Source organism: Toxotes jaculatrix, chromosome 3 (genome assembly GCF_017976425.1).
Source record: "Toxotes jaculatrix isolate fToxJac2 chromosome 3, fToxJac2.pri, whole genome shotgun sequence".
NCBI lineage: Eukaryota > Metazoa > Chordata > Actinopteri > Toxotidae > Toxotes > Toxotes jaculatrix.
Genome location: NC_054396.1, coordinates 18,110,845 through 18,137,312, shown reverse-complemented (window position 1 = coordinate 18,137,312; position 26,468 = coordinate 18,110,845). Strand labels below are relative to the sequence as shown.

At 41.0% G+C, this 26,468-nt stretch overlaps 1 protein-coding gene across 2 annotated transcripts in view; it reads right to left on the bottom strand.

Annotated features, from left to right (window-relative positions):
• Positions 1-652: 652 nt before the first annotated feature.
• sema3fa (sema domain, immunoglobulin domain (Ig), short basic domain, secreted, (semaphorin) 3Fa) overlaps positions 653-26,468 on the bottom strand; it is a 48,887-nt gene continuing 23,071 nt past the window's right edge. Inside the window, exons 3-19 of one of the 2 annotated variants that reach the window (XM_041034424.1) lie at positions 20,396-20,556; positions 20,251-20,313; positions 17,592-17,711; positions 16,158-16,247; positions 14,974-15,067; positions 13,341-13,460; positions 11,278-11,417; positions 10,001-10,115; positions 5,583-5,652; positions 4,651-4,795; positions 4,283-4,505; positions 3,880-3,968; positions 3,724-3,765; positions 3,372-3,529; positions 3,154-3,221; positions 2,799-2,932; positions 653-2,671 (exon numbers count right to left, since the gene is read on the bottom strand). In XM_041034424.1, coding sequence (XP_040890358.1) covers positions 2,243-2,671; positions 2,799-2,932; positions 3,154-3,221; positions 3,372-3,529; positions 3,724-3,765; positions 3,880-3,968; positions 4,283-4,505; positions 4,651-4,795; positions 5,583-5,652; positions 10,001-10,115; positions 11,278-11,417; positions 13,341-13,460; positions 14,974-15,067; positions 16,158-16,247; positions 17,592-17,711; positions 20,251-20,313; positions 20,396-20,556 — 2,261 coding nt within the window. In that variant the 3' untranslated portion in view covers positions 653-2,242. The remainder of the gene's footprint in view (positions 2,672-2,798; positions 2,933-3,153; positions 3,222-3,371; positions 3,530-3,723; positions 3,766-3,879; positions 3,969-4,282; positions 4,506-4,650; positions 4,796-5,582; positions 5,653-10,000; positions 10,116-11,277; positions 11,418-13,340; positions 13,461-14,973; positions 15,068-16,157; positions 16,248-17,591; positions 17,712-20,250; positions 20,314-20,395; positions 20,557-26,468) is intronic. The other variant, XM_041034425.1, reaches the window with a different exon arrangement.

The following is a 26,468-nucleotide window of genomic DNA, read 5'->3' as shown; positions in this document are numbered from 1 at the left end:
CAACTACAACAGTAAAATGCCAAGCTCACATTAATACTTAAATAATAATAATGATTATCCTGCAGACTATGTGCTTACCATTGCCAAACATAAGATAGAATGTATTATTATAAAATATAGAGCTTTAATTTATTAGTCAGCAACATTGATGAGGAAGAAAAGATAGAAGTAATTTTTTACAAGTCATTACAATAACATCAACTGTGCATTATATCATACATTACTTTACCTCAATGACCCGGAACAAAGTCTGCCAAACAGAGAAAATAAAATAGATGCACATGTTTGAAATATATGCAAATTTGTTTTGCAAATTTCTGAGAACGAGAGAGAGAGAGAGAGAGAGAGAGAGAGAGAGAGAGAGAGAGAGAGAGAGAGAGAGAGAGAGAGAGAGAGAGAGAGCTAGAGAGAGAGAGAGAGAGAGAGACATACAGAGAGAGAGAGAGAGGATTTAAAATCACAATCTGACTTTTCTGTACCTTCAGTATTTCACACCATTAAAAAGGTGTGAGCACATCTTTCTTGCACAGTATTTCCATATCCCCACAATAAGAAAGACATTCACTGACATCCACAGCAACGTAGCATTTTAGACAAATACCATATATATACACTGTACATGCCATGCACAATGAAAAGCCACCTTCTGAAGATTTTGGTACAGGTTTCTCTTCAGGTTTGGCGGTGATCAGCTTCTTAGTGGTTGTATTTGTGACTTCTTTTTTTTTTTTTAACTTCTGTATGGAAGTTGCTCAGTACACACAGTTTTATATGAAGTCTGTGGCGTGGCTGATAGCAGGATGGCACTGCGCTAGACTGACAAAAAAGTAGTTGTGAAAGCTCTGTTGTGAATCAGCTGATACAGATAACACAGCACCAAGAAAACGGCCAGTCCTCAAGCACTGAAAAACAACACATTTGTCACTGTAATCTAACTGAAGTGCAGACTGGTTATGTGGCCAAACACAATATTCACTTAGTGAAACCAAGATTTAGCATAAAACTGGCAGGAATGCAAACTTTGGATTCATTTAGAGCTTAAAAAAATCCTTTGAGCATACAAACTGCATGCCCTCTCTTATGTGAACGAACTGCATAATATGCCACAGATATATGTGAAGTATTTACTGTTTATCAAGATCATCAATTTGGCAACAGAAGGTGCTTTGTCTCTTATAGGTTTTAATCACAAACTGTCACAAACTCACATTTAGCTGCCTGCTGGAATTTCTTTTCTCTGAAGAGAGAAAAGAGAAGGCAATGTTAATATTTTCAGCTTTAGTGTCGTTTAAAGACCCTTTCCCCCCAAAAACAGCTTATCACAAAGATCACGTTTGTTAAGGATACAACATTGAGATGTGATATTCACATAGAAACAAAACAAACACTTGGCAGCAACTGATTTTGGAAGAATTTGGGCGAGTGATGCAAGATCATTACTTGAGGCCCGGCTGGACCACATCCTCAAAGGAGAGACGTCACAGAGACCTGCCACAGAGGGCCTTTCATTCACATGTGACCGTATGTCTGTAACAAGCTGTCACAGCTGGAGTCTGTGGGCATTTCTTTTTATCAATGAATGTCCCATGAAATGCCGTCATCTTTCTGCCAACAGCTTGTATCTTGCAGTTAAAAAACAAAACAAAAAAACTGTCCGATTAACAGTAGAGAGTTCTGGTGAAGAAGTTTTGGGAAGTTCAAGAAGGTCAGTGACTTCCTGACTCAACTTCCTGCTTAGACACTGAATACTGCCAGCAGTCATGTGATCCAACATGGTCGCCTTTAACAGTTTCCAAATACACCTTCATCGGTCCTTGTCCATGTGCGGATACCTCCAATGTCCTGTGTTATTGTTGCTGTTTCTCAAAAACACCAAACATAAAGATATTCTCAACATAATAGCACATTGTAATAAACAAATAACACTAACAATAATATTATAATAACAACAATATTTGCACAGATTTACCTATTCACAAAAAAACATGGTTTCTAGATAGGTACAAAGAATTACTTTTTACAACCTACAATAAATATTGTGTATGTTTTTTAACAGTTACATAGAAACTGTTTGATGCTGTTGCTTTAGGTTGCAGTTTCTATCTTGTCCATTATGATTATTTGACTTTTTCTATCATTTGACTGGAGTCATTCCCCTAAATGGAGGGTTGCAGTGTTTTGAGGGTTGTGTTAACAGGTAGACAGGGGGTGTTTGAGAATCTTAGGGTGTGTGTCCAGCTTCTCATGTCTCAGCTGGAGTTGTTTGCTCATCATGATGCCGACGGTTGCGAGGCTTCTTCTGTTCTTTCAGCTCCTTCAGGCTCTTGGCTTTGTTGTCCCCGAGGCTGCTGTCTCCAAGCTGCCAGTAATCCTGGCAGTACTGGTTGATCAGGCCCATCTCTGGCTGGCTCAGGATCGTCAGCAGGTCCTTATACTGGCCGGCACTCGGAGTCCAGGCGCTGGACTGGAGTGGAGGCAGGGCCGGGCTGCCCGTCTCCACTAACACATTGTTGACTGTGCGGCTGGAAAGGACCACAAGCTGCAGTTTGACAAGTGTGTGTTTGAAGTTTTTCTCCGTGGACGTGCACTGGTAGATGCCGCTGTCAGAAGACTGCAGTGAGCGGATCAGAAGACCTTGCTCTGTCTTCAGGATGCGGCCCTCTGAGCGAATCTGGAAATGTCCGGAGGACAGTGAAGAGGACAATTTTTAAAATGCAAATAAATGCCCAAACACGAGAGCTGTTCAAAGACAGCTTCAACTGGCAGTGGAGATGCTTCACAGTGACAGCTGTGTTCACCTCTTTCCTCCTGTCGCTGTTTTCCTTCTGCAGGTGCCACTTCAGAGACACATGAGGAGACCTGGCCTGGCACTCCAGAAATGTAGTGCTTCCCTCCACCCCATACTGAACAGTCTCCAGAGTATTCTTGTTTGCTATAATACAATATGTGAACATATTTATATATTATTCCTGAAAAATATATAAATGTGTGAACAAGATAGATAGATAGCACACTCAAGTGAAGTGTGTAAGAAATAAATGCCAACAACAAGCCAATAAATAATAGACCAAAACAATTACAAATATATTTCTATTTCCACTGTGCAGTATTTTTGGTTCCTGAATTGTGTGTGCGTGCAGTGTGGACACTCACTATTGGAGTTATAACCTCTGCATTGGCGGATTGGGTTGCCGTACTTCACATCCTGTCGACGGCTGCGTCTAGAAGGGTCAGATCAACATGCGAAAATAAAAAGCTTAACTTCGATGTATTTTAAAAAATGTCACATGCTAAAGGGAAAAGATAATTTTCTGAACAAGCCTGTACTGTACCCAAGCGTGACTGCCTGTCTACACTATCTTGATCCTCACCTCTTCTGTGAGGCTGAGTATCTTGAGCAGGATTTGCCATCCCAGGCGCAGTACGGATCTCTGGCCAGACAACAGTCAGCGCAGGCCTCCCCGTATACATCACAGCGATGGAGAGCCAGGTGGGTCACACCCAAGACTGATCCTACGTACAGTTGTTGCTACAATGAAACACATGTAAAGACCAGAATATAAAAATTGACATCAGCTATACGCATTGTTTTCTGAGTCATGGAAAATAATTGAGCTACGGGTAAAATTTATAGATATATTGTCAATAAAGTGGTTGTTTTGGTACAATCCATTAATAATTTTTAGTTGAACTACAGATTTAAGCAGTTTCTAGGTAACTTACACGTTTGGATGAAATCTTCATGGTGGTAATTGGCGTGGGAACCTGCAGTGATAAAATAATTTTTTTTTTTAAGCAGACAGTATAAAAAAAAAGATGATTTTTGATAACAGGATAGAATAAGGGGAAGAATAAACAGAATAAGATGGGGTGGCGGACCTTGAAGACCTCCACTTCCTCTAAGACCAGCTCCTCTGTTTGCAAGTCGTCTCTAGGCAGGACAATCACTTTCTGGACTGTCCCCCGATCTGTAAAACATAAGAGAGAAGCAAGTTTTAAACTCGAGCTCTGTTGCCTCATCTCATCCTTACTCTTAAATATTTTAATATTTATAAAATTGATATTTCAAATTGAGAATAGCTTTGAGGAATGTCACAGTCTGACCCATCTATGTTTAGAAAAGAAAGGCATATCCTGTACATGAGTGTGAACCTCCAAAACAGAGCCAAGGCCACAGGACTTACACATGATATAAACTTCAAACTGCACAATGATTATTAAATTACAATTAAATGACTGAACAGCCATCACATAATGCCAGTTAAGGCCTTAGTCCGCTGACCTGTTCCCAGGAAGAGCACCTCGTAGCTCCCGTCAGCAGCTGTCACTTGGTCCACAGCAATTGTGGTGAACTCATAGTCCACGTTGGTTCTGACCACCAGGGGGCGCTTGTGCACTGGGTATACAGGATTGTACATGGTGGGGTGGTTTCTCATGAAGTTGATAACCTCATCTGGGTAATCCTTTGTGGATTTCATGTTGGGGGTGAAAGTGCCTCCAGGACACTATTGACAAAAGAAAAAAAAAATAGATCTAACCGTCAAAGGTTCAATTTACCAAATTCCTTTCATGTTACAAAAAGGATGGATTTTCTTTACAATGGGAACATGGGTGTATTCATTTGTTGTTTTTTTTTATTGTATAACTCACAGTGCCAGGGCGTGGGTAGGGAATCTTCCCGGTGTATGCCACCCACTGGTAGTTGGGCCCTTCCTTGTGGGCAAAAGGCCCATTGAAGACCATGCGGATGTCAGCCATGGAGTAAACGCACACCGCCGAGCCTTTAAAGACAGATCTGGAGGAGGGCAGGAGAGAAAGGGTGAACAAGGAGAGGCAGCGGCAAGTGGATACAGATTAACTCACTCCCTGAGATAATTACTGTCGGTGCTCTCTGGGGCTGGTAGAATCTACTTCCTTCCCACGTACTCAGTCGGCCTCTTACAGGAACGCACTGAAACATTGTGACGCACAAACACACTCTCAAACCGACTCAACTAGAGTCAAGCTGTCTGATACACTGACATACAAACACCCACGTACTGCAGAGAATCGCCAGAGCTCAGGCTCTTGCTGCTGTGTGGTGGGTGTACTATGTTTGTAACTCCTGTCATGGGCCTCTATCATTAGCACCGCATGTGTTTTTATCAGCTGGTTTTAAAACGTGCTTGATGCCTAAGGAGAGGATGGAAACAATAACAGTATTTGTTTCTCAAATACATTAATCAAGACATGTTTATTATGACTCGGTGAGCACCTCTCTCTGCCTGTGTGCAGTCAGAATCTCAATTTACATGTCTGGTTGGTTGCCTTGAATTTTAATGCTATGTATAACTTTCTATCAAACCTGACCTACGAGGAACTATAGGCTCAGTCAGTCGCACAGAGGAGTGCAACTCCCTCTGGATTCCAGATTCACTTTCTGTCTTGTCTTTGTAGCCTGAATCTGACAGGCCATATGCAACACAGCATTTCAATATCAGAGAGAACTGACATCTTCAGGCTGAGTGAAAATGAATAAAAAAAAACTTCCCTCCAAACTGCATGAAAGTTAAGAGAGCTTGAGAAAGCTGTCAGTCACTTACCCTGAAACTGAGAAGACTCCATAGATGACAGGATTCTTCGTGTCTTGAGTTGGTTGGATATACACATCCCCTAATAGACAAAGAAAGAATTTATAGTGGTAAGTCACAGTAATAAACCATGAAAAGTAGCAGGAAGTATTCAGATCCTTTACTTAAAACAATAAAACAATGTAATAATACTCTATAAGAAAAAGTCCAGAATCCAAAATTTAACTTGAAGGACAGAAGTCTTATCAGCAAAATATACTTAAAGAATCAAATTAAAAGGTCTTGTTCTGCAGAAAATGTTTTCATATTTTTAACTATTATCTAATCTTTGCTTTTTTCCCTGCAATAACAGATACATCTTTGGCCCTCAAACACATACTTAAAAGAAACCATATGAGAAGTTAAGAGGCGAAATCAAAAGATCCCTGAAACGTGACAGACAAACAGACCCTGACTAAAAGCTTTTTTTTAAAGGGATCCCAAGACTCACAGGTTGAGAGGATCTGATTTAATTCTTAACAATGCTTTCTCTTGCTAGCTTATCATGCATTTTTATGTGTAACTACAGCTGTCAGATGAATGCAGTCAGGTAAAAAAGGTCAGTATTTCCTACTACTACTACTTTCTGTTTTCTACTCGAAAACAGAAAGTAGTACCCCAGAACTGTATTTAAGCTCAGTACTGTGAATGTACTAAAAACACTGAAAAGGCAGCCTTTCCACAGAAGCACAATAACAATCACAAGATGGATGCTCATACAAAGAAAAGTCCATTTTTGTGTCTGTGTCTTGTATCAGATCATCCCAAGACTCTTTTAGTTCCCAGATTCCACCTGGTTACAACCCAAAGAAATTGTAATTGTGACATATGGAGGCTTTTTTTGCTTCCTACAAGTGGGAGTTTCAGGAAAGTTCCTCATGAATTGCAGTTACCAGAGACTCAATGAGATCCTGAATCAAAACTCTTCCAAAGCCCAAACTGCTCTCAGCAGGGAATATAAGTGAAATAGAGATCTTTGCTGAAACATGGCTTTAATAGGAGCCATATGCATCCAGTGACTGTAGGGGTTGAGGCGGTTGTGAACCCTGCATATCCTCTGATGACTTAATGAGAGAAAAGTGCAAGAAAAAAAAACAGCAAGGAAGAAAACTGAAATAAATTTAAAAGTAGACAGGTGGAGTAGAATAACACCTCGGCCACAGTTGAACACATAGGTCCATTTATGGCTTTGCATCAATGGGAAACTAGTGTAAAGAGCTCAGATCACTTGTTTCAAATGGCCTTGAACAGTTAAGACAACAGTTACCTATAGCGAAAATCTCTGGAAAAATACAGATTACAATGAACAGGCATGGAATCCCATCCTTTCCTTTACAACCTGAGATCTTTTCCATGGTTATCTGTCAAGCTATTAATCTAACACATCACTGTAAGAATGCAGAGCCGCCCTCACATATCTGTCTCTCAGGTATCATCTGAATGAACCTGAGAAGCAGCATGAAAAAGAGCAAAATGCTAAGCCTTAATTATGCCTGTGGAACTGAGGGTGAAATGTCGCACCCCTGGAGTTATCTAGCACGCACAAAGTAAACAGGAGGAGTCTTAAACTGACATGGCATGTTTAAAAACTTCATTTTGGACTCTGCAAAGTTGCAAAATTCATAAACCCCCTTTTGATCATGAGTTTAAAATCTAAAAAAAAAAAAAAAGAATCTCCTTACATGCCAAGGTATAAAAATGATAGGTAATGGCTGCACACTAAAGCAAAAATTAACTTTTGGCAAACAACATAGAAATTCATAACCCATCTGACGCCAGTTTGACAGACCTCCTGGCTGCAGAGCGAGTGCAGTGAAAGAGAAAAGAAATAAATCAGCAGAGAACTGGAACAAGCTGCGTCACAGCAGCTTTTGTTTCTGATGTGTCAGATCAGAAGGAGTCTCTGAAGCACTCGTAGCATCACATTAGCAGAGAAACGTCTCTGATTGCTGTAAGCACAGAAAGAACACAACGACTGGGGATAAATAAGGTGCTGTGAAAAGTAAAAAAAAAACAGAGCTAAGGGGAATGATGCACTCTATGAATAGTCACTAGACGGAAGATGGACAGTCAAATGACTACAGACGATGACAAATATGTTTTTGAAATGTCCACTTAGAGCAATTAAAAAAAAAACCCAAACAAACAAACAAAAAGCAACAACAAAAAATGCCTGCTTCTTCATAGCGGATGAAAGGGTTTTGGGATTTGTGGACTACAGTGACATAAAAAATAACTCAGTGAAAAAACAATGTTTCACTCTATAATTACATTTCAGAAAAGGCAATAAAACTTTATTGCCCACACATTCATTCTCGTTTTTGTCTGGCAGACATTTTCATCTCTCTTGCGACTGTGTCTATTTTCTTCGGTCTTTATAATCCTCCTCTCTCTGGGTAAAACGTTGAATGCTTTTTCTTCTGTTCGACTCGGCTCAGCTTTGCCATCTGAACGTACTCCACTCTCTCCCATGAGTCCCCCTCTCTGATGCCTCTGTTGGGCTCCATCAGGACCAGCAGGACTAGAGACAGAATACATTTGTACCAGACTGTCTGTGGTTGCGGGAAGGCCGACCACAGAGCTGTGGGGATGTTACACTGCGCCTCGGGACTCACAGTGACTTCACGAGTGCTCATCTGCACTGAGACAACAGCTGACCTGCTGAGCCGTGCATAGACTAAAAGCACAGCGGCACTGACAGAAGAGCACTCCTCTGTCACTGACACTGAGAGCTCTTAATGCACAACATACATTTGCAACTCGCAAAGCCTCATCATAGTAGGAATGTTATACATTCAGCTCGAAGCCGTGTTTGATGCACAATTACTGGGTGAATTATATTATACAATCACAATAAATAGACAAAATCTGAATGAAAACAATTAGAACTGACAGATAAAAGGAAACTTATGTGCATGTTGCGGGCCATCATCTATCTGTACAGAGGATATGAGGCAATACAAAGCGTATAATCAATCTGCCTTCTTTGAGTGTGGTTTTGTTATATCAGAGTTTGACATATACTGTAGGTCACAAGCTTCATGTCATTATGTAAATTTTGGATAATGTTAAGATAATTATAGTATCATAACAACTACAAATTGTAGTTATACTGTATACCAAAATTTCCCCATTTTTGGACATGAAATACAAACTGGTAGAGTTGGGTTCATCCAATGCAAACTATTTAGAATCCATCCTGTCAGCTGGATTAAGGAAAAGCGTGAGCTGGCTAAAAGCAAATATATTAGCCTTCCCTAGAAATCATAATATATATTTTTTAGCCTTCTATCATGAAAATGTGTGAAATTTAAGTTTTATTCCCACTGAGAACACATTTTCTACTCAAATTTAGCAAAAAGAAACAAGTGAAAGGCAGTAAATGAACTGCTGCTCGTACAACCAGTCACTATAATTTCAAGGATACTACAAATCCCTCCTAAATCCTGTCAGTCATGTAAATGACAGACAGGCTGGGATGATCCACGGGGGGTCAGACTGATCCCAGCTGCTCATTACTTTGATTACTCTGTATGCATGTGTGCGTATTTGCTTTTCTCTTCTGTCTCTTGCTTTAAAAAAAAGTACAAATTCTCTGCATAACATGTTGATGCCGCTTGAAAGCAGAACGGTCCCAGTCTTACATCAAGAACAGTACCCTTTAAGGATGGCACCCACTGTACATGAGCCATGTTAATGTTCAAAGGAATATACAGTACATGTCAAGATTAACATGTATGAGTCGGTGATACCTTAATCTAAAGCTGCAGCTTCCCTGGGATTCTTCCCTGTGTTGCTGTACATAAACAGAGACATGCTAAACGCTGGTTTGCTGGGTGTGTGTCCCTACAGTACAGTAAGCTGTTGGCCTACACACAGCAGCTAAATCTGAGTAAATGTGGATTAACATCATGGTGAAAGTATGCAAAGCAAATGTGAAGAGAACTCTACAAATGAGAAAGTTGTTGGTACTGAATCTGTCAACAAGAAGTCCATCTGGAGATCCTTGTTTTGAATTGTAGTGGTTACACGGTCATGTAAGAATTCTCACTGTCCATCTGCCAAGTTTTTTTGTAAGGTCACTGATGTGTTCATTACGTGCATAATACTAACTCTAAGCAGATGTATTATATGTTCCCTGAGTTATAGAAATTGATCTGTAAAAACGTCACAGTAAGTGGCTGCAATTTGTCTTTAGCGAGAAAAAGTTTTAAAATGTGCCAACTTTTAGATTATAAATGATGAATATAGAGTGCAAATGGAGAAAATTTGGACACACATGGTGGGGGGGTGCATAATGTCCAGAGATGAAAGCAAGCATTGGAGATCCTCTCAAAAGGTCAGGCATGGAGGCTGAATGTTAAAAGAGGGAAATAATAATTCAGACTCACTTAGTTCATCAAAGTGTGTCTCAATGCCGTCGGCTCCAGGCACCGAGCAGATGAGTCGAGCCTTCAGAAATGTGCTCCACTTGTTGACCAGACAGCAGTGTCCACCGTCGTCGTTCTGTAAGGCAGAGACACACAGTAGTCATCTATCCACCTCAGCAGGACAAGTCCACCCAACGCCTGACTAACAGCTGTGTAAAACAACAGTCCAAACTAACTGCACTGGGTCTGTTGTTATTGGGCCTGTATGAATAAAGATCAGCTCTGTGTTTCAGCTTGGCCCATCGGCAGCAGAGGTCATCCAACATCTACTACTGAGGTAAAGAGTCAAGCCTTGGGAAAAATGATTCATGGGCTGGGACTCAACAGATTTTACAGGGTCCAAAAGATTTGTATGGGTGGATGAAATACATTTTAAATCTTTCTTCCTCTACTGTAACACAGGGTAAGGAAACATTTTTAAAAAGTTATTTAGTGAGTTTTCAAAATTTGTTGTGGTCTTTGGTAAAAGAGTAGGATGTTTTATCTTCCAGACTCAGACAGAAATGTTATACTTTGTTGTATTTAGTGCAAATTTGCAAATGTTATTATACTAAGATTCTAAACTAAAATGGTAAACATTATACCTGCTATAGGTCTGCTCACTAGCATTGCTATTATAAGCATGTCAGCATGCTGATGCATTTTGCCCAAAGCACTGCTGTGCCTAAATACAGCTTCTTAGAGCTGCTAGTATGGCTGAAGACTGAAGACTCTTAGTCTTGTTTAGTACATTTCTTGCAAATTACATACTTTAGGCATGCATCTTGCAAACACAGGAGCATCTTGAGAGACATTTTTCTAAAGTCCATGTAGAGATGATGTGAAAGTTTTGGACACCATGTCATTATTTGTCTGTCTTTGGTGAAAACCAGCACTTCGGGCCACAGCACTACATCACAGAGTAAACACAGCTCTGGCTTTGTATGGATGTCTATGCATGTATACAGATGTGGAGTAAAGTAAACTCTGTCACTCAAATACTTCATACAGAGGAACAGAAATAACAGAATGCTTCCCAGAGTTAGCTGTTGAGGCAAACAGCAAAGACTTTGTTTTGGTAATTGATGTGTGTTACTTTTTTGTGCTCAGCAATTACTGGAGATCATGAGGGACTTTCTTTCTGGTCCACAAATGGATGAGGAAACAGGCAACAGACGCTAAATAACCATTATGAAGACATATAAAGTTTTCACTGGTGATGATCAGCATGAGGTTTGCTGACTGGTGTGATAACTCACCAGGCAGATCCGCCCAATCCTGGACTGGGTCATGGGACTCTGGCCCATCTCAGAGGCTTTCTCGCGGAAGAAAAAGTAGAGCTTGTCATCGTTCTTCTCAGCACTGTCTGGGATGAGGTGTGCGTGGACAAATGTGGGATCTGACGAAAGAAAGAAAGATGGAGAGAGCATTACTAGCCATACAGCACATGCGTCTCTATACACAGGCTCCGTCCACATATCCAGACTTCACCACAGTAAATAGGTGTGGGGAGTCTGTGAGTGCGGAGGGCTGTTCAAATCCACAAGTCATCAAGACTGTAAGGGGCCTCAAGTGGACTTTCTGCAGACTTCTAGAACATCTGCTTGTGGTGCAGACATTACCAGACTTTTATAGCAATACAGATCTGATCAACCATTCGGCAAAGAAAAAAAAAATCAAACCTGCTATTGCGTGATAATGCTTAGCTGAACCTTTGATGTGAATATAATATTAGAAGAACTAATTCTCTAATTAAAGGGAAAGATTCACTTTGCATATCAACCGTTATCCTATTTTATTCACTATTTAAAAGACAGGCTCACGTCTTTTCCAAATCTGTCTTAAAATAAAATTCACATGCCCTCATGTATATTGAAACAAGTTTCGGTAGCTGTTAACATTACTCCTGTCCATACTGGCTGTGATGATCTAAAGTTAAAAGAAAGCCAATACGTGGCTTCAGAGTCTTTTTCATTTGAAATTTCTTCTTTGCTTTTCCCTGGACAGTGTGTCTTTGCTGAGAAGTGGTGGAGGAATAGTAGCACAAACAACCATTTTTGTACACTGTAAATTTAGAGAATACTTACTTAATCTTATCTAAACTAAACATATTTTTGCACAGAACAAGGCTTGAGGATTTCTTCCCTCATCACTTACACTAGAAGTGTCAGGAAGGGATCTTTTAATGGTCAGTATGCACAGCAGGAATGATTACAGCAAACAAATAGTGTTTCACTGTACTTATGGCTACCTGACTATTGTTTTTAGAACCTGAAAAAACAATAACTTTGAGATGGGTTCCATAGTTGGAGAATTCATATAAATGGAAACAGGTGAGGTCTCGTTTCTAAGCGTATCTTTGCCTTTCCGAGCCAAACACACTCGCAAACTTGATGCGATGACAGTGAGCATATCACAATACGTATGACTTATGCCTGTGTGTGTTAGGTCTGCAAGTCTAAAGGACGAAGGGCAGACATCATTAAAAGTCTGACAAAGAAACTGAGTAGTGAATAACAACAGCATGGAGCTTAGAACAGCACTCTGATTGTCCTGCTATAAACCCATCCCTTTATTTCTTCCTAGTGACAACGCTCAATATGGCATCACAGTGAGCTCCCACTGGCTGACTTACTGGGTCACCACTGGACACGCAACACGGGGTGCCCCTCCCCGCTGTGACCGATCAGGGTCCCAAATGGGGACAAACCAAAACCAGGAGGAGGGGGGGTAACTAGGAACCATGTAATGGGGGGAGGGGGAAATATCCGAGAGATTCCACATGGCTGATTAGCAGGACTCAGGTGTCCCGATTCTGTGTACCACTACCAGGGGACTGTTGTCAGGGCAACAGGGTCAGAGGAAAATCTGGGAGCCAGCAACACCGGGGGAGGCTGTGATTGATTTGGCAACATCAACCGAAAGCACCCGACGAGCATTTATAGCGCTGTGACAATCATGGTTCATTAGAGAGCGGAGGCTACTCTGAGTCATTATTGACATTCAGTAATTTCCCCCTGCTACTACACTACTGACCTTGCTTTCAGGCTCTGCAGGCATGCAGTCAACAATTAGCGCAGTGCATTTTATGCTTTGAGTCAAATGATCACTAAGTCATGTGGAGCAGGCCGGAAAGATCAACAATCTCATTCCTAGAAGACTCGATGATTTGGTGGGTAATGTAGAGGGTACGTGTGGCTGTTGCCTGAGACACTAAAGCAATGTTCTTAAGGAACTGAGGAATAAATTAAAAGCGATCTGGAGAGAGATGAGTGAAAGAAATAATGCTGGGCGCAGAACAAACAGTGAGTTGAGACATTACCGTTTAACCATCTGGAGTTGTACTGATCAGTCCTCATGGCTGTCTGCTTCCCCAGTGTACGAAAGATAGCAGAGTCTGTTCCCATGAAATCAATGTAGACTCCTGCATACAGCTCTCCATCTGTCAGTCACAGAGAAAGAAGGAATGGTGTTGCGGAGGTGAAGTCATGATGGATGAAAACCTTTTCAGGTTCAAATAAAGAATGCGTTGTTGACCAGGCCTGACTGAAACTTGATTAAAAAGATGTATCATCCCTCCAGGTGTCCTCAAAATCAGCCTGATAGCACGTACAGGGGCTGTCAAAGTTAGAGAGTGTAACTCTACATGATGACAGGACAGTGCCAAAAATACAATCATACTTCAAAATCTCATCAAATTTGCTTCAGTGGTGTCAGAAATGAAACGTGGGTTAAAATGGTGACCTCATAATTACAATGTAGTCATACTAATATCATACTCAGTGGGCCAATCAGTGTAATTTGAAAGGACAGCTGGATTTCCACAGCCATTCTCATGTCAGCTGGATTCATGATGTGTAGGTTAGGGGTCAATGAAATCTTGATATTATAACCCTAACCCTTCAATCAACCACCTCCACCACCACCATCAATATAATGTAATTTTTTTAGCTCTAAATTTTGACACAGTGAGATCCCAAGCTATCATGTCTAACATCTGCATAGACAGAGACTCCTCATTTTCCATGCATGGAAAAAAGGTGAAACTGTCTGTTCCTGCAGTCTATCCAGTGACATTTTGAGGAGGTAAGTGAAAGATGACTATTGAAATAGTGGTGTAAAAAACTCCTGATGCCTACAGCAGGGAAATTCCAGTTTCCTCTGTTGTGTCAGTGTGGTATGTCTCTTCCTTGCCCATTATGTAAGAAAACCTGTAGCTGATTTTCTTGGTGTTACAGTTTTTGCTTGGGACAGCTGGAATTGAACACCCACACACAAACACACAGAGACACACACAAACACACATGCAGGGCAGGAGGTCACTGATCGACAGCCATCTTTGACCACCTGTAAGATGCTGACAGCAAAAGACCACCCACTGACATGACAGTGAACACATGAGTTTGGCGAAATAAGTGAATACATCAATGAAACTGTAACTTTATTAGGGACAGATGTAAGATGCTTTCCAAATTTGAGGATTTGCTGATTTCCTCTGTCTTACATGATTATAATTTCAGTATCGGTATTTTAAATGATTAAACAATGAATCAATTAGTCAAAAAAGTAATGAGCAGATAAATACATAATGAAAGCCACTAACAGCAGCCTTAAATTGTACATCTAGAGCACAATATGAGCATGGTATTTAAAATCATCAATCATAATCAGAGGAGTTTATTACTCTGGGGCAGCTGCTGTAACCAACAAATGAGATTTTCTTTAAGCAAACACCATCAAAAATGAGAAAAAAAAAAAAATTAAATTCGATAATGTAGAGCCTGTCAGTTAATGCAGTTACAAACGATCCCTCTCAGGCATGCACAGAAACTGAACTGACTTGTAGCCATAGACATATTTGAGAACTTCTTTGTTGTCCACAGATAGTTATTAAAAGCTGTCTGTACATGTATGAAGGGGAAGAACAAGAAAAAAAAACAAAAACAGGTACTTACTGATCAAAGCGGAGACGCTGTTAAGTTTGGGGTCATAAGGACATTTTCCTTTCCCAGAATCCACTTTGCCAGGTTCAAGTCGGAAAATGTATTCCTGTAATGGTAAAGAAATAGGAAAAACATCATTAATAACTTTCATGGTTTGCTTTCTCACTTGGCAACAGATTTATTGCGTTGAGGGAATCGTTTTATTGTGTTTGGGTGGGAGGATAATTCTTTTGATGCAATGTGTACAAGGCACTTTGAGTATATGTAGAGGTTATAAGCAGTTTTACATGGCAACAGTAGAATCAAAGTAATAATGTGATCAGTTGGGAGGCAAAATAACAATGACAAGGTGTGAGCTGTGACCCGACAGGCATTGAACAGACTCTCACAGCACTACTGGATCTGCTGAGGGGAACAAAAAGCATACAAAGCCAGTTATCAGTGAGATGGAGAGGTGGAGGAAAATGCTGAGAGCAATCCAAAACCCATCCACCATGCTTCTGATGTTAGTGGCTCGAACCAGAATTCATTATTCCAGTGCAAGAGGACATCTTGAACATCTGTGTCAACACTGGATATGTGTCTACATCGAGTTTTGTCAGGCACTTCAAAGGTGGCTGATGATGTCTGACAGGTAGGTAGGAAATATGTAAGGCAAGGCAGAATAATGTCAAAGCTGCATTTATAGTTCTTTCTTAGATGTTTTTTTAAAGACTTGTGGTCATGTGAGTTTCCAGCAAATTTTTGTGTGTCTGCATGCGTTTACGTGATGAAGGTCTGAGGACTGAAATGTTAATAAAGTGAGTACAAGTGACTGAAAGTGTTTGGGATCTTTTTTGGGATTTTTTCTCAGTTGTGTGTGTCTACACATGACATCACTCTTAGCGGCCATTAAAGGTTCCACTGGCATGAGAGTAGCACATTTAAAAAGCACTATTTTGTGTTGAGTGCTACTGGAGGGAAGTAGGTTTCCCACACAAAAAAATACATTCATACTGAACATTTTGACAGTTATTTGGAGACTCAGCAGTTCAGTGACCAGTCTTAATAATCCAAGATATATATATATATATATATATATATATAAAAAAAAACAAACAAAAAATGCATTATCCCCACTATTCCAACTTAGACTGAAAAAGTACTCCAGGTGGGCACCAGTCTTAAGAGCCTTTACAAAATTCCCTTCTGCCCACCTTCGCCTCCAAGGGCTCTGACGTAGTGCTGTAGTCTGCTGACCGACTTGTTCTCCCTCCAGACTGAGGTGCCTGTAGATAGTAGGACCCCTAAAACAGAGACATGGCACAGTGGGCCATCTCATTACCGACATTCAATTCCAGATCAGTGCTAAATTCAACTGACGATGTCTGTGACATTAACAGAAAAAAGTAAAATAGGAAAGTGTGAAAAGAAGGATTGGGAAAAATAAGAGGAATCCAAGAAAATTAATTCAAAAATTAAAAAAAAAAAAAGGAAAAAAGACATCAAACTGGAAGTTGAAGTGGAGCGAAGACAGCAAGAGTGCCTGGTGGGTGACATTCATCATTTAGTAACTATGTTAGATTAGAGTCAGTGTCATGCAAACACAGCTGCAAACTCCATGCATAAACCATGCAGCGCCAGGAAAGAAAACAGAAAGAAAAGGACAACCAACATTTGAAAAAATGCATTACTTTCAGTCCTAAGGTATTTCACATATCAAGATGATAATTAGTAATCTTCAACAAGCATAAGTGAAACATGCTCCAAGTTTTTTTTCCAAAATCTGTAGGTTCAGAAACAGCATCAAAAAGCAGGAAAAGAGATGCAATTAAAAGAAAACGTTTCCAGTTAAGTGTGTGTGTGTGAATTTATGAACAACTGGTTTCTGTTTACATCTACTCTCACTGAGGAAAATCTTTACAGTGTGAAGCAACATAGCTTTTGGGCCTTAGGGGAGAAGCTGAATGACAAGAGGCGGACTGACCTTTACATTGAAATCTGAACCCTCCATTTGAACAGTGAGACTAAACAGGCAGACTGGTGAATGTAAGTGTGTGGACTATAGCTGGGCCGGCAGCTGCTGCAGCTCTGCGTGGCCGTCGTGCTGGAGCGAGGGAGGAACAGAGGGAGGGATGGAGGGAAGGGTGAGCTACAAGGCTGATGATGGATGAGAGGCTCCATCAGTAATGATGGCTTTTCAGAGGCTCTCAGCCAGACAGAAAGACAGACCACAGGCTCTGGTGTGTATAAACAGGTGAGGAAGGGAGGGAGGTCTATGAGGAGGGAACATTTGCTATAGATAAACTATCAACATGCTTTTCCCAGAGGTAAGAGAAGATTGGTGTTGCGACGATCTCTAAGTGGTGGCAGTTAGCTGCCTCACCAACAGCAATTCTGCAATAATAATGGAGATCTAGAGAGGACTGGCTATGAGCTTTTTCTTAGAATCCTCCAGACCGTGAAACAGTGCAAATCGATGAAAACTAAGGGGCAGAAAATGATGGAAGAAAAGCTGAGCCCATGAAACTGAGGAGCAAGAGTAGAAGGAGACTCTCTGATCCAAGACTGATTGACAGATATGGTTCTTTAAGAAGTGGAGAGTAAAGGTCATAATGTCTCCATGGCTGCCTGGCAGTGTCTTTGGTTACCTGTGATCTGCGTCCTCGGTCCACATAGGTGCAGATGGGGTTGTACGCCCCTGTTCCACACACATACAGGTGGGTCCGGTTCCACGGCTCAATCAGACGGATGAAGTTTCCACATTCCCCCTGAGGGAGGGTAAAAAAACAAAAAACCCAACAGGATTAGAGACTTAGGTTAAAAAAGAAAAAAAAAAAGATTTGTGAAAATGCAATGGAAAAAAAATGGTTATATAATACATAATGCCCCACTGATGGTTAATAACCCCTTTCGCCTGGCTTAAAACCATCACATCTATCATTTCCGCTGTTGGCTGGCTTGCGTTTGGCAGCGCTGTTCCCTGGCTCTGTGTGTCGGCCTGGCCCAGGCTACACATCAGACCACACTGTCAGAGGGAAAATGTTTCCAAACACCATATAACTGTGTGGCAGAAACCAAGAAAAGCAGTGCATCTGAGCTGTCAAGTGTGTTTGCTAGGGGATTGAGGGGAAAGCCCAATTCAAGGTTCTGTCAGACTTGACAACTGAAAAACATTTTGGTTAGACCAAACGAGACTGTTGAGTGAACATTTTGGTTGGTTTCGGTTTTGTTAGAGAAGAAGACAAAGACGTTTATGTGAAAATCTCAATGCTGACGTGGTGTGTTTAGAATTTTAATTATTTAAGTGGTAAGAATTTAGGCAGGGACAACACTTTTCTTTTTGGACTGAAGACAAAGAGGTGCTGCTGGTGAAAGCAGCTCGGTGCTTTCGAGGTCTGCAGCTTTCTAATCTCTATTTGTCTAACCAGCTGTCCACCTTCCTGGTCTCAATCCATCCAAATCAAAACTCCAGCTACAGAAATGTACAGGCTTATGATATCTGTTCAGATTTGTCCGTCATGTCGGCTGTTAGTGCCAGCTGGTGAAAATGAAAGGATGTACCAAGCATAAAAAAGATCCTATGCAGGATGGGGGATGAGCCATTTTGGCAGATCTTAGCAACACGACAGATGCACAAGTCAGGGGTTTCAGAGGATGTGTTTTTATGCGTGTGCGCGTGTGTGTTTTTACGCATGTGAGCCTGTGTGTATTATTCAGCGCACAGTTGTGCTCCCCCACAGAGAGCACAGTGGGGATGATTGCCTTTGACCTCCTGCCTGAACCGACATCCCCTCTGAATTGCTTTTGAATTGTCATCATCTGTCATTCCCTAAAGAGCGGCCCGGATTGCCAAGATGTCTCACAGTAGCCAATTTTATTTCTTATTTTAGTGATGAAATTTCAAACCCACCTCTGACACACACAGACACAGACACAGACACACACACACACACACACACACACACACACACACACACACACACAATGAGGCTCATACATGCACACATGAACATACAGAGGCCAATACGATGTAGCCAGAGGCGGTGAGAGGCGCAGGTCACCAAACACGCATAAATGAACATTCCAGTTGGATAAACAGCAGCCTGCACTCTCTACCAGCAGGGGAGAGCAGGGTTATTAGCCAGAGCCTCATCACCCTGTCGGTGCTCACCACTTCTGGCAGCGCTCAGCCTTAACATGGATGAGATGAGTGTGTATGTGTGTGTTTTCGGGGGGGGTGGAGGTCTGAATCTGTGAACTAAATCAAAAGAGAAGGATCTGGATTTTGTATGAATTTCAATGATGAGTTTCCATCTCATCCTTGTGGGGGCTGCGCTGGCGGTGGCCGTGTTCAAATGTCTGAATCATATTAACACTTCAGACAGGCCTGTAGCTTCCAGTGGCTAATTCATTTTGTCTGCTAGTCAGGACAACAAAGAGTAAAATCATTATTTTTGCAAAAATGAAATTAGATTAAATTTGAAAAATGAATAGATGTATCTATAATATGTATGAGATGGAATATGTTTTCAGCTGCGAAGACGACTGAATGTTGCACGTTCCAAGCTCCTGCTAGAGCTTAATTGGTGGCAGCTGTATGCAATCAGCAATCAGGGATGCAGAGACGGAGAATAAGAGCTTCACAGCCAGCCGCGCATTGGAGGGAGCTTTAAAATGTCCTTCATTGACCCCAGTGCCACATTCAAATCTTAAGTGTCCCCAAAAAGGCACAATGAAAATGCACTTGGGGTTTTAGAGAAGGGTATCACCAGATAAAATGTTTAAATGTGCAGCAGGTCACAAAGGACACACGTTTACAGCTGTGTGCTGAAATATTTACTGTTACTATACAGGCCTCCTACTTTGTCTTGAGGGTAGATGAACTGCTTGAACGGCTCCTATGGAAACATTCAGGAGGTCACCAGCATACAGATTTTAAATTAGGGCCACAACAGAATGATTACTTTTACTACTAATTCATGTTTCCATTATTTTTCGAATAGTTGATTAATTGTGCTGTCCATGCTATGTTAGAACACTGACCACAATCTTCTATAGCCCAGTGTGACATCTTTAAAACCCTCATTTTATCTGACCAACAGTCCGTAACCCAAAGATAATCAATTTTAAATGATATCAGACAAAGAGAAGTAGTAAATACCAGGAAATGCTTTTGCTTAGTAAGGACTGAAATTATTGTTACAGAATCAAAATTAAAAAGAAATAATTTGCTGTCAAGAGACCAGTTAATAAACTCACTGTTTCAGCACATCATTAAATTTTGTTTCACATTATTTGAGTACTTACATTGGTGTCTTTCCCTGACAAAACACATTCAGTCTTCCTCTGGGGGGCAACAGGCCAGTGGATCTGACAGGGGAAAAAAATCAACATGTTGGTTAGCTGTGAACTCGTGTTGAGCTCATTCAGTTTAATGTTTGACATTTCTTACTATGAGTGGCTCCTTGTTGATGTCGTGCAGGTCCAGGGAGAGGATATAATCTTTGCTGCCCACATACATGCGGTCGTGGTCCTCGTCCATGCGAAGGATGCGATAGTCGGTGGAGTTCAGCAAAAAGGAGAAGTGGTGAGCCGTGCCTGTAGACTTTAACTCTAAAAAAGAAGAAAAAAAAAGGGTGGAAAATAAATGATTTTGTTCATGCTGTGACTGTAAGATTGTAGTAGAAAAACAAAAAAATAAAATTGGGAAACAGAAACCACAGACAGGGTCACAGGAGATGTGTGTAGGCTGCTCATTTTTGGCACAGAGATGCCCTTTGGTTTGCCAAAGTTCTTTCATTCTTTCTGTCCTAGAGGTGATCTTCTCTCCATTTTTATACCCCCCCCCCCACCCCCGACACCCCCGACACCCCCCACAATATGCTAATGCTGATGGGATGATAGTATGCTAATGATGTGCAAACCTACTATCAAACTCTCCTAAATTAATTTACAGAAGCTGTTTGTTCTTTTTTTTCCCCTCTCAGCATTACAGATATATCCCGCCATTATGGAGTTATGGGCAGGTTACATCTGGTTATGATAAGCTTGACAAAAGCAAGGCGGCAAACAGTGATTCCAACCCTGTCTCCAAGAAATTACTTTAATATAAACTGCAAAAGCTAATACGTTTTGAAGGGACTGTAATCGCTGGCTGGATTATTTTCAGAGGCACTTTATTTTTTGAATGAATGGGTAAAGTTAGTGAAAGATTGTGATTTTTATTAAATGTAAATAAGCACACTGTGTTTGAAATCAGTGAACTGTTTTTTCTGTATTAAACCAGACCACAATCTTTCCTTATCCAAGTGCTGTTAGTGACTAAACAACCATACTGTAATGCAAAATGAGCTCTTTCAGCAGAAAATAATTAGTCTGTGAACATTTTACTAATATGTTCAGAATATACATATTTGCGACTTGCTAAATATGTAAATTAACTCATTGTGTTAATAGAAAATATAATCTGGTTGCATTTACTCTTTCTATGAAATATATTTTCCATTGCAGTTTAGTTGTATATAAATGCAATTTCTAGGAGACAACTCAGAACTGAATGGCAACAGAAAAGCAACAGATCACCCACTGCTGTATGTCAACAATAAGGAGTTAAGTAAGCACTACACTGCCATTAGTTGTGGCCCATGCTGGTTTTCCCTATCGGATCCATCTGTTCTGGACTGCTTCTGGTATCATGAGCTGCAGTCAAATAACACAGCTTCTATTACAAAAGGTCAGAAAGCAGATAATATTCAGGGCCTGGAAGTCTGACCCTGGGTCTCATTCACCTTTTTTCCAATTCAGTAGAGCCATGAAAGAACTGATGGCCTTTACTATAATCTCTTCTTGAGAGTTCTCCTTTTCAGCAGCAGCAGAAAAGATGCCGACCGCTCCAAGGCTTAGTCTCACATCATATCATACATAACACTGCCACATCCTTTCCTCCGTATCACTGTTAAAACTATTTTGAAATAAAACTACTCTCAAATGGCTCACATAGTGCTCAGGGCAAATCACTGGTGTGTGAGTTTAAGTTACACTCGGCGTGTGAGAGGAGATAAGTGGAGATCTGGTGTACGGAAAGCAGCTTTTTCTCCCGGTCCTCCCATTACCTCCCGAGCTGTTAGAGAATCTGATAGGAGGTCTCTCTCTTTCTCTTGCTCTCTTTCAGACTACGCTTGGGAAAGTGGAGCTTGAGGAAGTTAAGCCTGCACTTGTGCTGTTCTATTTGCAGAGAAAACTAGAGTACCAGATAGAGGACCCGTTCATGTTCCACTTCAGTGGGGCCAGACAAACGCCCCTACTGTTCTCTTTTACCAAGTTTGAGACTTGGTGGGGATGAAAAAGACTCCCTCCAACAGCTACAACAGCTTTCCCTGACCAGAAGGAAGCGGAACTTGTTACTTTACTTGGAATAATGGATGATGTTCTCCACCTGCACACAGTGTGAGGACATGTTGAAATACTGACATGAATCCTCTGCTGGAAAGCTTCTCAGCCGCTGGTGTGCTGAGCTCCTTCAGGAACTGTGAAATGCTGCTGTCACGGTGCAGCATCACGGCACGCAGTAGGGTGGATAAGGTAGTAAACAGGAATAGACATGGCTGTCATCTGTGTAATTCTCGAAGTTCCCTCTAGACACATATTCTGTAATGCTTGCTCCAACTCTCATGGACAGAAATATATAGAGGGCCAAGGTGTTTAAATGACTTTCAGTGGAGTCATAGTGTGGTGATATGATCACACTGGGGTATTGTTTTACTAAATTTTGTTCTATCCTATCAATTAATCAGTACAAGCATATGTGTTTTACACAACAGTATTCAAATCCCATAATTACCTCACTTTATAGTATTTATTGGTACTGGTGGGTTTGTAATACAGCATTACTGTTTGCAGTTTTATCTATTTGATATTAGCCAAACTATTTAGCGTTCACTCTCTGAACATTGAGGCAGAGCTGTTTTAAGTTATTTCCACTTCAAACTGATCATTTCCTACTCTTGCAGCTTCACGCTGAAGGCGTTAAGCTGGTGAAGCACCTTTATTGTGAAGGTGTCAGAGGAAATGCAGTATATTTGGCACTGACAGTGATCGTCCACCAAAAACAGCGCAATGGTTGTTTTCTGAATTTTCCTGACACTGGATCAGTTTTAAATAAAGATGTGAGTAATCGAACAAGAAGGAGACGCCACATTCGTGACAAACTAGCTTCTCAAGCAGCATTTGTATTAAACCATAAAAGATGTTACTACAGGTGTTACCAAATCAACAAGGACTGAAAATTTACAGATTGTAACTTCATTTAATATCACTTCCAACCATATCAGCACTGGTTCTTGCACTGGTACAGTTAAGTGAGGACACACGTGCAGGTGGTGACAGCAACCTGATAATGAGGCCCACTAGATGCCCGGTGATAAGAATCTACACTCATGCAAAGACAGCACACACAGACATCCACAAATAGAGAACATCCTAAAACAGCACATCTCGACTCTTTCTCCATAAACATGCCATCTCATTTTCCATCCTTGTCTGCTTGTCAACCATACACTCAGCCAACTAGCTGCCCTGGCAGGTCCAGCGGTCGAAAGATACTGGAGCTTCAGGGACAGTCACCAGCTGACATCCCACATTTATCACCCCTGCACTCAGATTCGCACTCAGCGGCATCTCAGTGGGAGCCTTCCGGTGGTGACGGGCTGTCACAAGTCCGACAGCGCTTAGGTCACCTCAAAGTTCAATGAGAGTGGAAGAGACAGATAGATGAGACAGACTAGACAGGCAGACAGGGAGATAACCTACTACATTACAAATAAACATTCATCAAAAAACATCAGTAAACAGCTTTGAGTGTCTGACAGCCTGCCATATTTCTCTCTCGCTTCCAGTCTTCCAGTCAGGATCACTGGATCAATATCTACTAGTTTTGGAGCAGACCTAATTTTGTCCTGGAAAAAAATGACACGACTGATCTGGATAAGGCAACGTTGATCATGAAAAATAGAAAACCAGCAAGACATGAGGACCAATGGATTATCAGCTGCAGTGGTATACAGCAATTTACAGTCTGAACAGATTATTTTGCAGATTGCAACAATTACATTAGTGATAAAAAAAAAATTTAATGGCAGTTAAAAGACACAAATGAAACACACCATCAGGTGGTCAATTATATTAAACTGTGTGAAACATTTTCAAAATATAATAATTATCTTCTTACAGAAAATTCGCAGGCTGGAAATTATATCCAATTGTGGTTTGGACAACTTATAATTATATATTTAAAAAACACTTTAAAACACTGCTCTGTCCAAGCTAAATGTCACTGGGGGACCACTGACAAATAATGAAAAAGATTTTTGACTGTGCTTGATGAAAATTATATGAAAAAGAAGAAAAGAAAACATCTTTTCATGGGGGTCTGCATGTTTCTGGTAATTGACTGTATTGTACTAGTAATGTAAGAAACAAGGCCTGGCCAAAATGTAAGAGGAGTCAGCCAGCAGTGCATACACATGCTTAGCCTCATCACACCACACTTTTTTGTATGCAGCCTCATCCTTAAGATATATAAAATTGTATGGGATCATAAAGTGTGAAACATAATAGGGAGAATCAAATAGTGTTCAAGTACCAACCAGCAGTGCTCGTCATTTACAAGAATTTCTCAACATCTACAGCACCTGGGACTCATTCCAAAGCACATTTAAAGCCTATATAAGGGGGAGGGGATTACAAGTCCCCTCGGCCAAAATACAATGACTCTATCAAAGCTATACAGTACATTAACTGTATTCATCTTGCCATTTTAATCTGTGAAAATGAAGTGGCAATCTTGCACTCAGGAGAAACATTACATCTATGCGAGACGGGACATGCTAAAACACATTTTCCTTGAAATAATGCCTGTGGCGTGGTGAGATAAGGCGTCAAGTATGATAACAGTCCACCTCAGAGCACTCATAAGCTCCATTGTCAGCAGAAATTCATCTTCACAGAGGCATTCCTGTGCTCAGCCTTAATTGCCCATGCCTCTGAAGTTAAGAAAAATGTTACAAACCAAGACACAGCCTTGACATTGTGTTAAAAGGTTGAATTTACTACCAACTGGTAAATTCGGCAATGACAGGGCACAAGTGTCTGTCTTTAAAGACCACAATATCTGGTGTATATCACAGAGTTTCCCAGCGAGGTCACTGTAATCATTACCAGACATACAGGCAGAGCTAAATTGTCTTCTTCTGTCTAGTGCGCATGTGGAATTGTTTTCAGTTTGTTGAAGACCCTCTTTGTTGTATAAAACCCAATCTGTTCCTGCTACTCTCCCAGAATGTAAATGACATCTGCTGGTAAACTGAGCCTGTAGTCTGTCCACCTGTTGATGTGATCCCTCTGCACTGTGGTCACTCTCTGCTCTCTTCTGCAGCCAAGGTATGTAGCCCTTTGGCCAGGCTTTGTACCATGGTGTGATTTTCCTGGGTCACCCTTAAAGGGACATAAGTGACCCCTGTTTTGTATCTATACAAAGATGATGAAAGACACAACTCCCAGACAGGCTTGCCACTATCAGCCTTGGAAATCTTCCCTTTTGTATGTGTGTGTGTTTTGGGTGAAAAAGAAGGTGGTGGTGGGAGGATGGATGGGGTTTGAGGAAGTAGGCAGCAGAAAATCCCACATAACCTGCCCAGGCACCCCCGGCATGCCGTCTGAATTCCTCGATCTACTCGTGTTCACACTCTCATAAAGTAGAGGTGTGGCCCCACCTTGCTGCAGCTTGTCTGCAGTCATGCATGCACAGAAGAAGGAGTTTTATATAAGTGAAGGGGATATATATATATATATATGTATATATATGTGTGTGTGTGTATGTATATGTATGTATGTATATGTATATGTATATGTATATGTATATGTATGTATATGCGTACATATTTTATTTTTCCTTTCGCTTTCATTATTTTAGTTTGTGTGAGTGCATGGGTAATTTATTTTTTTCGTGGGTCATAGCAACAGTCACACTGTGAGAACTTAAATCTGTCCTAAATTTATAACACTGTCTGAATTTTGCCGCAGGCTGTCTTAAGTTGCGCACATTTCAAATCGGCTGTCGGTGGATGTGTGACAGCGAAAACAAGAACCACCATTTTAGACCTACAGCCACAGATTTTACCAGATTTCTCTCATGGCTTTCCATTTGCGTCTCAAACAGCTCGGATTTCTCAAGAAATTTCATAGTGTAAAGGGGCCTTAGCTGTGGGTAAAAAGTTTTAGTTTTCTAAAACTTTGCAGACATTAATCATGGAGGTTGCAGATCAGACACGGCTCATTAGTCATCTTTGGAACAATCACAGAGGTCGTTCTGGACGACACTGACAAACCTGTTAAGTCTTTTTGATTCATTGTTCTACTGTAAATGCACACAATAAAGGATTAAAAGTGTCTGTGCGTAATTCATTGCAAATCCCAGGTGCATACTAATTATTTGAGGCCAGTGCATCTTTGTAAATTGCACAGGACGG